This window comes from Penicillium nucicola, assembly GCF_028828085.1.
Source record: "Penicillium nucicola strain IBT 29836 chromosome Unknown utg000006l, whole genome shotgun sequence".
Taxonomy (NCBI): Eukaryota; Fungi; Ascomycota; class Eurotiomycetes; order Eurotiales; family Aspergillaceae; genus Penicillium; species Penicillium nucicola.
In genome coordinates, this window is record NW_026643130.1 from 1632174 (window position 1) to 1645108 (window position 12935).

Genomic DNA, 12935 nt, shown 5'->3' on the forward strand with positions numbered 1-12935 from the left:
CTGCTGAGAACACATTGACAATGGAATACTCTTATCATCTGAATACCAACCGTTTCAGAAGTGATACAGAATCAGAAGCAGCCAGTTCCTTCAGATGTCAAGGACCGCCACTGCGCTTACCTTCCCACGCTTCATCGTCGTTGAGCCAAAAGAGGCCGACTGCTTGTTACAGAGTGCTGTGAATGGAGAAGCACGTCAATCCGAGGGATCATTGCATACCATCATGGCTGGACTGGCGTGTCGTGCACCATCCCCTGCTGCTTGGAAGCTGCTCACTTGGCTAGCCAGTGACTTCGTTGCAGTACCCGATTCAGTGACGGTGGATGGAATGAGGGCTTTGGCAAATGCAAACGAGGGCGATATTCCAGTTATCTGTGGAGAGTCGTCAGCAGCAAGCTTGGGTGTCGTGTTGGTATCAGCAACAGAAGCTGGGTTGCGGAAACAGCTTGGTTTGGATCACAACAGCCAAGCCATATTCTTTGCCCTGGAGGGAGCTACCGATCCATCAATCTATGAGTCCCTTGTTGGGAAGTCACCGCATTCTGTTTTTGACGCCCAGAAGCTGTTTTTGACCAAAGTCCTCTAGTCTGTCACAATGTTGTCACACTACTCACAGTTAGATTAACAGCCTTTGGCAAACTATGTATAAATCCAGCATTGCTCGAGTCAGCTAGTATAGTTTCTATGCAACAAGTTCCATCTTTTTCGGGCCAGGGTGGCGACTCGGGCGTACAGTCTCGGCCAATTGTTCTGATCCCGAGAGACTTCCATCCGGATATCAGACTAGACATCCATAGGTTTGCTCGCGAAGAAACTTATTCAGCCAATCATGAAGACATATCCATATGGGTCTGGACAGCGCTGGCAGGGCGTGCTTCGTCGAGGGCGTGCAGCCCCGCTGTATTTTAACTGACCGTATGTATAGTTGCATATCGCGAGTGTGAAAGGGCTTGAATTTCAATACTGTATTCGATCTGTATATTATAGACTCACTGTTTGGCTTGGTTTCTGTTCTGCGATCCCATAGTTGGGCATAACATACGGCAAGTTACCCGGTCCCACTCTGCAGGGCGTGAATCTCATCTTTGGCGTGTCGGCACGCCCTAGTGGGCCCGATATCAATACAATCGAGATGATGTTGCCATCTTGTAGATATGGAGTTTTTTTTTGAATATGGACATAAAAGTCTCCGATTGTTTGCACATGTCTACCTCACATCACTATAATACCTCAACATGGCTACCTTACAACCACTCGACGCCTCGAAATTGACTTATGACTATACCACGACACCGCAACAAGTCCCCGATCAAGAGACTTTGAAGCGAAGCCATGGCACAATCTGCACCGACCACATGATCCTCGCATCATGGAAAGCCGACAGCGGCTGGTCCGCCCCCGAGCTAAAGCCATACGGACCCTTGAGGCTTCTCCCCAGCGCATCCTGCCTGCATTACGCCTACGAATGTTTCGAAGGACTCAAGGCCTACCGCGGACATGATGGCAAGCTGCGGCTCTTCCGAAACGACCGAAACACCCGCCGACTCCAGATGTCAGCGGACCGCATCTCACTGCCCAAGTTCGACCCCAACGCGCTGGAGAGCCTGATCCAAACATTGGTGGCAACCGATGGCCCGAAATGGCTGCCGAAGGAGCGCGCGGGGGACTTCCTCTATGTGCGCCCTACAATGATCGGCTCGGACTCACAGCTCGGTGTGACGGCGCCAAAGGAAGCATTGCTGTATATCATCATCGGGTACATGGCTCGCATGGACGCACCCACTGGCGGGAAGCGCCTTCTCACTTCTCCCGAGGGAGCGATTCGCTCGTGGCCCGGCGGCTTTGGCCATGCAAAGGTCGGCGCTAATTATGGTCCGTCTGTTCTTGCGAGTCAGGAAGCCTTGAAACAGGGCTTTCATCAGATTCTCTGGCTGTACGGTCCTGATGGTGATTGTACCGAGGCGGGTGGTAGCAACTTCTTCGTCATCTGGAGGCGAAAGGATGGTAGGAAAGAGCTTATCACGGCCCCGTTGGACGATCATTTGATTCTCGAGGGTGTAACTCGTCACAGCTGTCTTGAGTTGGCCAGGGAGCGACTTGGAGATGAGCTTGTGGTCACTGAGCGCAAGTTCACCATTGGCGAGGTGATGGATGCTGCAGCGGAAGGCCGCATTCTCGAGTCGTTTTCAGCTGGCACAGCGGTAAGTTCTTTTTTTCCCTAGCTTTCTTCTCGCAATCTGGATTGCAATCTGACTTTTTTTAGTGGTTCATTACTGCAATCTCGATGATCCAGCACCGTGGGAAGGATATCACTATTCCGACTGGTCCTGATGGCACGCCTGCTTATTATGCAAGCAAGTTCAGGGAATGGCTAGGTGAGATGATGTATGGTCCTGTCGAGCATGAATGGGTGAAGGTGGTGTCAGAAAAGGGGGTTGGTAACTAGACATAGTTGGAATGTGGTTAGACTTATAGATTTATGCATCAGATGAAGATTGAATTGCGATGAGCTCTATCTGATCTTCTTTGTGGTTTCATTGCATACCTACTACCTTGGCGCTGAGCCAAGCTAGTATTTGCTTTGGTTGGAGGTCCATTATTACATAGTATTGCCATTAATTTTGCGCTGAGGGTATCTATAACAATTCATCAAGAACAAAGATTTCTACATTGATTGTACAGATAATTGCTTGAAGAGTTTTCTGCATCTTTGCTATAGGTCGTTAGCTTCGGATATGAGCCGAGGTTGAGTCCGACTTAACTGGTGCTCGAGTTATCTCCCGTGTGCGGGAATTGACTTTGCTGCTTTGCAGATTCAAGGGCTACATTCAAAGAAAATACAGGAAGAGAATGTCTTTATATATGTGTGGGATATAATCCCTCAATGGCATTAAACTGAAATCACAAATTTTTGAGGTGCCTATACATGGGATCCAAACCACAAACGCCCTGCAAAGCACTATCTAACATGCACAACGGTCGAGTCAAAGAATTTATTTCTTGTCGGCCTTCTCGCCCTTCTCGAGCTTGCGACGCTTCGAACGAAGCTTGGCCGACTCATCGGCAGTCTTCTTGTTCGAGTACATCATCTTCTCGAGAAGCTTGCGCTTCTTCCGGCTCATCATCATCTTCTGTCTCTCGAGCTCCTCATCCTCACCCTTCTTCTTAGCGGCAAGCTTCTTGGATTTGGAAGCCTTCTTCTTAGAAGCCTCGTCGGCAGCGCCGGCAGAGGAGAAGGGAAGACCAGCAGCCTCAGCCTCGAGCTCCTTCTGGTGCTGAGTGCGGGCGGCCTCGTCCTCGGACTCGGACTCGGAGGCGGCCTCCTCGTCGAAGCCACCGAAATCCTCAACCTCCTCGTCGGATTCCTCCTCGCTCTCATCATCATCGGTGCCGGCAACATCCATGCCACTGTCAACAGACTCCTCGTCGGATTCCTCAGCGAGCTTCTCCTCAACAGCGGCCTCGTCCTCCATCTCCTCGTCGCTGTCCGAAGCATCGGCAGCGATCTCAGCTTCACCTTCCTCTTCCTGCTCGGCCAGGGTGGCACGAGGGTCGTAAGCACCGCGAGCAGCCTTAACCCAGGGGCTCAAGTGAGGGGGAAGAGTGGCGCCGGGGGCGTATAGATCGGCACGAAGGAGCTTGCCGTCGTTGATGCAGTCCCAGACCCACTGGGGCTGGACGTAGGTGCGGCCAGGAATGCGGCTTCCAGGCTTGACTGTCTGAACGGCGTTCTCGTCGGCAGCGGGAATGGCGGGGAGGGATTCTTGAGGGAGCTGGGGTCGGTCGACGATTTGGTGAGTGATACGGGGGTCGGTCTCATCGTGAGTGTAGGCACCATCACCGAGCACGGAGGCCCAGCCAACGCGCTTGCAGCCGAAGGAGCGGAGGATGAACTCGAGAGGGGCCTTGGGGGCCTCACGGGAAATGTAGAACACGAAGGGAGCGAAGAGTGCACCGGCCTCGTTGCCGCTCATCTGGGGCTGGGGGAGGGTGTCGGCCTCGGGGGCAGCGGGCTCGAAGCGGTCGATGGCATCGTTCTGTTCTTCGGTGGTCTCGACTGTCTTCTCGTCTGTGGCCTGATCCAGACCGGCCTTCTTAATCACCTTGTCAACCTTGGCTTGGAGCTCCTTGGAGACTTCCTTGTTGGAGTTGTTGGTAGACTGGGGCTTGTTTGCCTCGATAGCCTTGGGAACATCGCCGACTGAGCGACCCTCAAGAGTGAAAGCCGCAAGTTCGGCACCGTTCTCGTCACTGCGGGTATCGAACTTGGGAGGGTATCTCAAACCAATTGATGAGTACAAACGGAAGTTGACGAAGCCCAAAAGGGTGGTGTAAAACTCGACAAAGGTAGCCATGATACGGTAATCGACGTCACCGTTGACACGCTGGACGAAACGGTAGGGAACCAACCACATGATGTCTTGTCCCTGGATTGTAGCCTGGTAATAGATACCCTTGATGGAAAGGAAGGATCTGCGCAGAGAGTTGGTCATGATCAGGTAGTGCTGGAACTCGTGGCAGAGACGCTGACAGAGGGCAACGGTCTTGGCGGGAACATGGTCGGTGGAGGGAAGGGTGGCGAAGAGGAAAAGAAGAGACAGAGCGTCGTCGAGATCACGGAGAGCATCAATGAAGGTCGGGTAGCGCTCCTTAATGACATGGTCGAGGGTGAGTCTCGGGGCGTTGTTCTTTTCGAGGCGGGCAGCATCGCTGACTTCACCACGGCCCAGGGAGCGGGCAATCTTCTTTGCAAGCGACTTCTGGTCACGGAACTTGTTCAAGAGGGGCTCGTGGAGCAGATACTGAATGTCCTTGGTGTAATAGAAGGTTGTGTTGGGGGTTGAGGTCTTGGAGGCCTTCTTCTTGTTACGGGGCTCACGAGGGTAAATACCTGATGCCAGAGACTATGGTTAGACTTGCGATCCAATTGAACGAATGACAGAGGCTCTTACCCTTGAAGATGCATAGCCGGCGGAAATCTGGGAGAGAGATCTGAAGTTTGCGCACGGCCTGAGTTCTGGTAATGTAGTTCTTGGCCTGGCCAGAGGTACCTAATAAGAAGGTTAGCAGGGAACAATAGAGGATCCCAGGGCTTCAAAACATACCCTTCTTCTTGATTTTCGCCATAATGAGAGATGGTTGTCAGAAAGTCCGAATGGCTGCTGATAAGAAGAAGAAAATTTCTCGATAACTTTTTTTCTTGCGGGTGGCCCGTGCACAAAGGCGGAGAGGGTCGTTTCTAAAGGGACAGCTGGGAACAACAACACTCCACGGCGCAGCCATGATAGATCGGAAGCTCGTGGTCTTTGGCGCAGCCTTTGTGCTGCGTCTGCTTCTTATCTGTCTGTTCCCTTCCTTGCCTGATTTGTTGACAGGAAGAGTCGAGGTCTCGACCCCTGTCAGTAGCTTCAAACGATGTACGTGACAACCCAGTGATTACGGGGTTCGGAGTTGAACTAATTCCAATTAGTGCAAGAGGGCTTGTTTCTATATATCGGAAACGTGTCGCCATATGATGGAGGGACTTTTCACCAGGTTTGTGGATCAACAAATATTCCAACTATGTTCGCGCAATTGACTAGTCGGTACGATCCAGGCACCGCTCCTGTTACCTCTCTTCGCCCTACTTCCAGATGCAAAGACCTGGCCGCTGCCCACAGCAATCTTTTACATCATCGTCGACCTTTTGAATGCTCAGGCGTTGGTCACTATCTCCGAGTCAGGCCAATCGATCAATTCGAGATTCCATTCGGCAGTTCGGAAGCATGTCCGATGGAACGGAGTATCTGTCGCAGCATGGTATGTTTTCCGGACCGACAGTCGCTGATGTACTTGTGCTGAATTTTGAACAGGTTTTTGTTCAACCCATTTACAATTGCGACATGTCTGGCACGATCAACCAGCGTATTTACTACCTCGGGGATCCTTTTTGCGGTCTCAAATGCAGTCTCGGGCAATAGCGTTAATGCTATGCTAGCCTTGGGATTCGCTTCCTATCTATCCATGTACCCTGCGCTCATGTTTATTCCGCTGGTCTTGGTCTGCTATGACCGACGCGCACAGAGCCCGCAAGCACCTAAGATGGCACCCTTCATCCTGCAACATGCCGGTCTTCTCCTCGCCAGTGTCGCAGGCCTTCTTGGTCTTTCCTTCTTGATCACTGGTAATTTCTATGAGTTTATATCGGCCACTTACGGGTTCCATCTTTTGGTTCCGGACTTGACTCCCAATGTCGGTCTGTGGTGGTACTTTTTTATTGAAATGTTCGATTCATTCCGAGAGTTCTTCCTTGGAGTCTTCTGGCTTCATTTAGCCAGCTATGTTGGAGGTCTCACGGCGCGTTTCCGACGACAGCCTTTGTTCGTCATCGCCTCTCTCCTTGGTGTCTTTGCGATCTTCAAGCCATACCCGAGTATCTCAGATGCATCTCTGTTTTTGGCGTTACTACCCTTGTACCGCCATCTTTTCCCATGTAAGTCCCTTCTTTGTGCTATCCTATTCTGGAGATCCCTTGGCTGACCTTTCCTAGTAATGCGATATACATTTTTCGCAGCCTCAGCGATCCTCTACTCCACCCTCCTCGGTCCAGCCTTCTACCATCTATGGATCTACGCAGGATCCGGAAACGCCAACTTCTTCTACGCCATCACCCTAGTATGGAGTTTGGGTCTCTCCATCCTCCTTGCAGACACCATCTTCGCCGCCCTGAGAGACGAATGGGAACAAGACAACCCAGATAAGCAAGGCGCAGAAGTCCGACAGGTGTAGAACAAGAACAATGTACATTAAACCCCTGCATATTTCATTCCCACTTCACTTCACTTCCAATTCCATAAATCACCAGCCAATGCAATGCAATGCAATCCAACCTCAATCCCTCAATCCCTCAACCGCTTAGACAATATCATATAATCAACCTCCTTGACCGTCCCATTCCGCAGTCTCCGCGGACGCGGCGAGTACTCATCAAGCCCATACCCCAACCTCTCATAAAACCGACAAGCAACCCCATTCGACTTAAAAACCGTCAACATAGCCTTCTCCAAGCCGACCGCCCGACCAATCGCTTCCATCCGCTCCATCAGAACCGACCCGACGCCCCGCCCCCGGGCCCTCGCCGACAAGTGGATCTCATAGCAGTAAACCACCTCCTTGCCATCTTCATACGTCACCATGAAAGACAAGAAGCCAAGAACCTCCCGCCGTTGATTCAGAGTACAGCCAGTGGAACCCAGAGCCGGACCTCGTTCGTCGCGCTCTTGGGGTAGATCGGCTGTTTCGGAGTTGTTGGGAGCCTCTGTCGCTTTGTTGTCGTTGGAATCGTTGGAATCGTTTGAATCGCGGAAAATAAGATATTTCATATCCGGCAGTTTCATCTCCTTGTGCTTTTTCGTACGTGACCAGCCATCCGCGGAGGCGCGGTAGGCGTCGCTGGATGTTTCTTCGATGAGGTCTAGACAGGCTTCTAGGTCTGCTGGTGGGATGCTGGCTGCGGAGTATACATCCAGGGAGAGGGGTGTTTCTGCTGGTGTGGTTTGATCTGCTAGGCTGGTTGCTTCCTCTGTGGTTTGATTACTTGTCGTGGTAGATGGCATGTACTTGGCGATGAAGTTTTCAATGCTTAATGCATTGGTCCGCTCAACTAGCGGTTGTACTATTTATGAATTAGAATGTGTTCTTCATTGAGAATAGAATTGGGTGGGATATGCGTATTAGGGGTGCTTTGATGAGGGGGGTTTATTGTGTAGATCGCGATGGTGCAGGGGCTCTAGGCTCTACTCACTTTTGGAGACGCGTCGAGTCGGAGGCGAGGTCTTCTTGGTTTTGTTCTTTGTGACACGGCCTTCTTTAATTGATGAGAGCATCTTGCTCGGTGTGGTCTCTGCACGGAGACGATATAATTTGGCCTCGGGGTATAGGTGTGGGTTGAAAAGGCGTGTTCATATTTCTTCCCCGCGGAAGGAAGTTTGGAGCCGCGTCGGGGCTCAATTGCTATAGAATGCGAACGCAACATGTCTGTTTCGCCAATTTTGTCGTTTAATTCGGATCTATCTCATTTTGTTATTCTCTACGTGATAATTTGACTCTTTGAAGAAAAAAATGTTTCATGTTAATTCTGTCCTTGCCTGAAGAGGCAGTTTATATATATCGACCATTGTCACAGATTATACAAGCCCTACAATGGATATCTATAGAGCTCGTTGCTTTGCCGCATGCTCTTCGGCACGTCTTTCGGCTTCCTCAGCTCCCAATTCTCCGAAAACATCAACTCCCCAACGGAATGGGTAGTTGTATCGGGCGTTCTTGTCAAGCTTGTTGAGAGCGGCAAACTCTTCATCGGGAATGACGAAATCTATTCAATCGGTTAGATCGGCAATAGGATGTATAGAGAGTGCGGGATGTACCTTGGAAGTTACTCTCAATGCGCGAGGGCGTGACACTCTTTGGCAACACGGCAGAGCCACGCTGGATAGCCCATGAGATGAGAAGTTGAGCAGGATCTTTGTTCAGCTTTTTAGCAATCTCCTCGACCACCGGGTCATTGACAACACTGTTAATTCCATGTAAGTATAAGATCCAGAAACCAGGGAATTTGAGCAGCGGTTCATACCGTGGTAGGTCAAAGATGTTATTGCCAAGCGGGCTATAAGCAACTGGAAGAATGTTCTGTGAAGCATTGTCAGTATAATTTCATAGAAATAATCTTCAGGACATCGAAACCTTTTCTTTCAGGTAGGAAAACAGCTCCGGCTGCAGAAGATACGGATGAGCCTCAATCTGATTGGCAGCTGGAGGGATCTTCGCAGTCTTGAGCAAATCCTCAGTGGCCTTGATGGTAAAATTACTGATTCCAATGCTTCGGATCTTGCCCGCCTCGACGAGCTTCTCCAATACAGCCCAGGTGTCAGAAACCGGAACATCGGCTAGGCGGAATCGCTTCGTCACCGGGTCCGTCGGCGTGAGAGTTTCGTTAGTGTAGGCAAATGCAGTTGGCCAGTGGATCTGCCATGGATGTTAGATAGAGCCTTTAGGTGAATTGAGAGCGTTGCACACATACCAGATAGAGATCCAAGTAGTCGGTTTGCAAGTCCTTCAATGTCTTGTCCAGACCTTCTTCCACATTGTCTGGGTGGTGATGTGTGTTCCAGAGCTTGCTAGTAATCTAAAAACCAAAGCATGTTAGAATGATTTCCTATCGCATTTTCCAGGAATAATCACTGACAAAGATCTCCTCCCGAGGAACACCGGAATTCTTCCAGCCATTTCCCACTTCGTTCTCATTCTGATAACATGCAGCAGCATCAATGTGACGGTATCCAGCGCGAAGGGCAGCTTCAACTGCTTTTTCAACTTCGTGTGGCTTGGAGAGCTATAGTGAAAGACTTAGCAATGCGCACGCCATCAGAAGGAGTATACATACCCAGGTGCCGAGACCGACAGCAGGGATGTCATAGCCCGAGTTGAGCTTAAATGTACGTCCAAGAGACATGATGTGTAGGAAGTATGAAAGTATGAAACCCAAGTTACTTGAAGAGTAGCTATGAGACGAGAAAGCAACACTCTTTATACTTCACCACTACCCCTCCCCGTATCTGATACGTGATCCGATGCGCTCGCGCCATCGGCAATTTAGCGATGAGCCTTGATCGCGATGGCATTATTTTAGCTCGCAATTGCACAATTGTGGGCCTCAAAGAGTGGGGCCTTGAATGCCTTGGCAACAATGAGGATATCTCGACCACAGCATATTCCAGTGCGGAAGATAAGCTCTATTGGTCGGGAATGGTTAATTGCTGTCCCTGGGTTAATGTTTCATGGGGAAAGGTACTCCCGCGATCCCGGCACTATCGGTTTGCGTTACGATTCTCAAAAATTGCAAATGTGAACAGAAAGTGGAAATTTCCACATGATGTGATTCAATGCTTGATTTCACAATTTTCACGTTCGCACTTCGGCATCTCAAATCTGCTTAAAAACACAATTTGATTGGAACGGCAGAACAAGATATCAAGAGTAGCAGAGCTTAGCCCAAGCTACTATCACTACTCAACAATAAACGTAAGAGCTATTTGTAGCACTGACAACCCTCAACATCGGGATTCTGGCACCGTGCCTCTTGAACAGAACAGGTTCCATAGAAATAGCAATCATCAGGGGTGTAACAATTACCTTCTCCTATAACACAGCTTCCATGGTAAGCCACACTTGGTAGCATGCATTGGTGTCTCGGCATTCAACACTGCGGATCTAACGGGAATGGGAATATTAGCGCGGTGAACTGTCAGAAGTAGGGTAGCTTATTAGTTCAGAAAACTTTGCTGTTGAAGGTAAGCTTTTTATACAAAAAATTTGGTTGTATTCCTTAGCATTCAAGAAGGCAGCTATGCAGGTTCCATGCAAAAACATACAAAGCAAAGATCATTTTAACACCGCAATGCATCTAATTTTCGACACCTAACGGCGGCTCGACACGCTAATAAGGAAATCTACTGCTAAATCAGATGCCTCACAGCGCACAGCCAGCCTTATCGTGTATTTCGATTGCGGGTACAGTAGTCTGCGAGGTTCAAAATTGCCATGCAATAGATAACTTATATCGCGGTCACTACACATCTCGGTATCAATTAATACTCAACGTTTTGAACAAATTTTCCATGACGCAGAAATGTAAATTACTTGAATAAAATTATCTAAATTAAGACTATGATCTGCTGGAACATGGGAAAGCATACTGACCAGTTGGCCATGATATCAGATACTGATAACATAAAATTCCTGCCAATCTCAATGATCATCCAGAGATATACTCCCACTACCCCTTCTTCCAAGCCCTCCCAAACCGATGATTGATACATGCACATGGGTCATTAAACCCTCCCACCTGACTATGCCTCTGCTCATTTCCCCATATACTGATTGGAAGCACACAAGCACCACACATGGATGTCGCTGAATCTGCCTCATCCGCATTAACACAGACAGGTTCTTGAAGGCTATAGAATGGAGCCCACGTCACCTGAATTTATACCAGTCCTGTCTTTGCAAAGATAACGTTCAGTTAACTTAGGACAGTTGATTGCTTCAGGCCACAAGGCACTAATATCATGTGATCAGATATACGTTACTAAGCAATATTTGGAGGCAGCTCGATCCATTTACATGCATCCCTGTCTCATAGTTCACGGATCAAAACGATACAAAGTCAAAATCAGGTCGAATGATCGGGAACAAAAGACCATGTACAGTATCTATACTTCTCTAAGCTACATACATAATGTCCAACAGGTTTATCTCGAATCTTAATAAGCTTGCCGTCATGACTGCCCAGATGTGGAGCCCTGAGGTCATATACGTCAGGGTCCTCAAGGACAAAAGCTCACGAATATTCCTCAACTCCATTGCTCTGAGTCAATTTTGAATTATTCCTGCAACTAGAAACTATCCACAAAACTATGCCTCCTACCACCATGAAGCAATGGGTCGTCCAAGACAAGGAACACGACTTTGACGGCCTTGTCTATCAAGATGCGGAGGTCCCGAAAGTCGGTGAGAATGAAGTCTTAGTAAAGCTTCAGGCTGCGTCTCTGAATTACCGTGACTTGGTTATTCCAAAGGTATGAGACCGAAAGACCATCTGCTTTCTCCAGTAGGAGGATCGCACCGTGAAGAACAGCAAACTCATTTGTGACAGGGTACATATCCATTTGCACTCAGATTCCCTGTTGTCCCGGGCTCGGATGGTGCCGGTGAAGTGGTGGACGTGGGGTCCAAGGTCGTCGAGTTCAAGAAGGGGGACCCAGTGGCCACTCTCTTCAACCAGGGCCACCAGTTTGGAGAAATCGACTTGCAGGCCGCTCAGACTGGCCTGGGTGGTGTGATTGATGGTACCTTACGAGAATATGCCGTGTTTAATGAGCAGGGCCTGGTGAAGGCACCGCGAAATTTGACAGCTCTCGAAGCTAGCACCCTTTCTTGTGCGGCCCTCACTAGCTGGAATGCTCTTTATGGGCTGAAGCCCGTGAAGCCAGGCCAGGTTGTTCTTGTGCAAGGAACTGGAGGTGTTAGCATGTTCGGCTTGCAGGTAAGTTTTATGTGGAACGAAAAACACACTCCAATTCAGGGGCTTTTACATTAACACTTCAGGTGTAGTTTGCCAAAGCTGCAGGTGCAACTGTCATTGCTACTACCTCTTCATCAGAAAAAGCCGACAAATTGAAGAAGCTTGGTGCTGACCATGTCATCAACTACAAGGCTGACCCCAACTGGGGTGATGCTGCTCGCAAGCTAACCCCCGATGGAGCTGGCGTGGATCACATTATCGAAGTTGGCGGAAGCGGTACTCTTCAGCAGAGCTTCAAGTGTGTGAAATTTGAGGGTATTATCAGTGTCATTGGATTCCTTGGAGGCGTTGACCCTAAGACTCAGCCGACTGTCTTGGAAACATTGGCTCACATTTGCACTGTGCGCGGTGTCTATGTTGGTAGCAAGGCTCTGATGAGGGACATGGTGCGGGCTATTGAGGCCAATGATATCCATCCCGTGGTTGATGACAAGATATTCAGTTTGTCTCAAGCCCGAGAAGCGTATGAGTACATGGTGAGTTGTTCTTGTCTTGTGTTAGCTGGTCGCATACTAATAAAACACGATTTAGTGGGCTCAAAAGCACTTTGGCAAGTTGACGATCAAGATCAACTAAAAGTTGTGATGCGAATACAAACTTGGCAGATATAGTAGATTGAAATATTCACGGCAGGTTGAAATAAACGATAAAACCTGCTTTCATACTTGGTAAGCATCCACATATGTGGATCATGTCTCCGAAGGACCAATGTGCTTTGGAATAGTTACAGTGTACACAAATTTAACGTGATCGAAACGTACGATTCATACATTTCATTCATTCATAGCCTAAGCGGACATATAAAATTGTAAAT

The 12935-nt window shown here is 49.1% G+C and overlaps 7 protein-coding genes across 7 annotated transcripts; 4 read left to right on the plus strand and 3 right to left on the minus strand.

Moving 5' to 3' along the window:
- Window positions 1-94: 94 nt before the first annotated feature.
- On the plus strand, window positions 95-586 carry N7511_006620 (uncharacterized protein; the record flags this gene model as incomplete). Its single annotated transcript, XM_057128997.1, has 1 exon — window positions 95-586. The coding sequence occupies one exon, from the start codon at window positions 95-97 to the stop codon at window positions 584-586; it is 492 nt and encodes a 163-aa protein (XP_056983553.1).
- A 649-nt stretch (window positions 587-1235) lies between these two features.
- N7511_006621 (uncharacterized protein) lies at window positions 1236-2446 on the plus strand (the record flags this gene model as incomplete). The annotated part of the gene is made up of 2 exons (XM_057128998.1): window positions 1236-2201; window positions 2264-2446. 2 exons carry the CDS (start codon window positions 1236-1238, stop codon window positions 2444-2446), a joined length of 1149 nt encoding a protein of 382 aa, XP_056983554.1.
- Window positions 2447-2993: 547 nt separating this feature from the next.
- Window positions 2994-5153, minus strand: nop7 (mRNA-binding ribosome synthesis protein NOP7; the record flags this gene model as incomplete). The annotated part of the gene is made up of 3 exons (XM_057128999.1): window positions 5106-5153; window positions 4953-5051; window positions 2994-4891 (listed from the first exon to the last, which is right to left on the minus strand). Exons 1-3 carry the CDS (start codon window positions 5125-5127, stop codon window positions 2994-2996), a joined length of 2019 nt encoding a protein of 672 aa, XP_056983555.1. The 5' UTR covers window positions 5128-5153.
- Window positions 5154-5281: 128 nt separating this feature from the next.
- N7511_006623 (GPI-anchored transamidase subunit GAB1) lies at window positions 5282-6768 on the plus strand (the record flags this gene model as incomplete). Its single annotated transcript, XM_057129000.1, has 5 exons — window positions 5282-5417; window positions 5471-5535; window positions 5597-5799; window positions 5853-6472; window positions 6530-6768. The coding sequence occupies 5 exons, from the start codon at window positions 5282-5284 to the stop codon at window positions 6766-6768; spliced, it is 1263 nt and encodes a 420-aa protein (XP_056983556.1).
- A 110-nt stretch (window positions 6769-6878) lies between these two features.
- On the minus strand, window positions 6879-7865 carry N7511_006624 (N-terminal L-serine N(alpha)-acetyltransferase NAT4; the record flags this gene model as incomplete). Its single annotated transcript, XM_057129001.1, has 2 exons — window positions 6879-7654; window positions 7784-7865. 2 exons carry the CDS (start codon window positions 7863-7865, stop codon window positions 6879-6881), a joined length of 858 nt encoding a protein of 285 aa, XP_056983557.1.
- Window positions 7866-8189: 324 nt separating this feature from the next.
- On the minus strand, window positions 8190-9490 carry N7511_006625 (uncharacterized protein; the record flags this gene model as incomplete). The annotated part of the gene is made up of 7 exons (XM_057129002.1): window positions 8190-8353; window positions 8406-8551; window positions 8612-8667; window positions 8722-9003; window positions 9059-9163; window positions 9224-9370; window positions 9422-9490. The coding sequence occupies 7 exons, from the start codon at window positions 9488-9490 to the stop codon at window positions 8190-8192; spliced, it is 969 nt and encodes a 322-aa protein (XP_056983558.1).
- Window positions 9491-11453: 1963 nt separating this feature from the next.
- On the plus strand, window positions 11454-12697 carry N7511_006626 (zinc-dependent alcohol dehydrogenase family protein; the record flags this gene model as incomplete). Its single annotated transcript, XM_057129003.1, has 4 exons — window positions 11454-11615; window positions 11693-12082; window positions 12151-12597; window positions 12653-12697. The coding sequence occupies 4 exons, from the start codon at window positions 11454-11456 to the stop codon at window positions 12695-12697; spliced, it is 1044 nt and encodes a 347-aa protein (XP_056983559.1).
- Window positions 12698-12935: the final 238 nt, after the last annotated feature.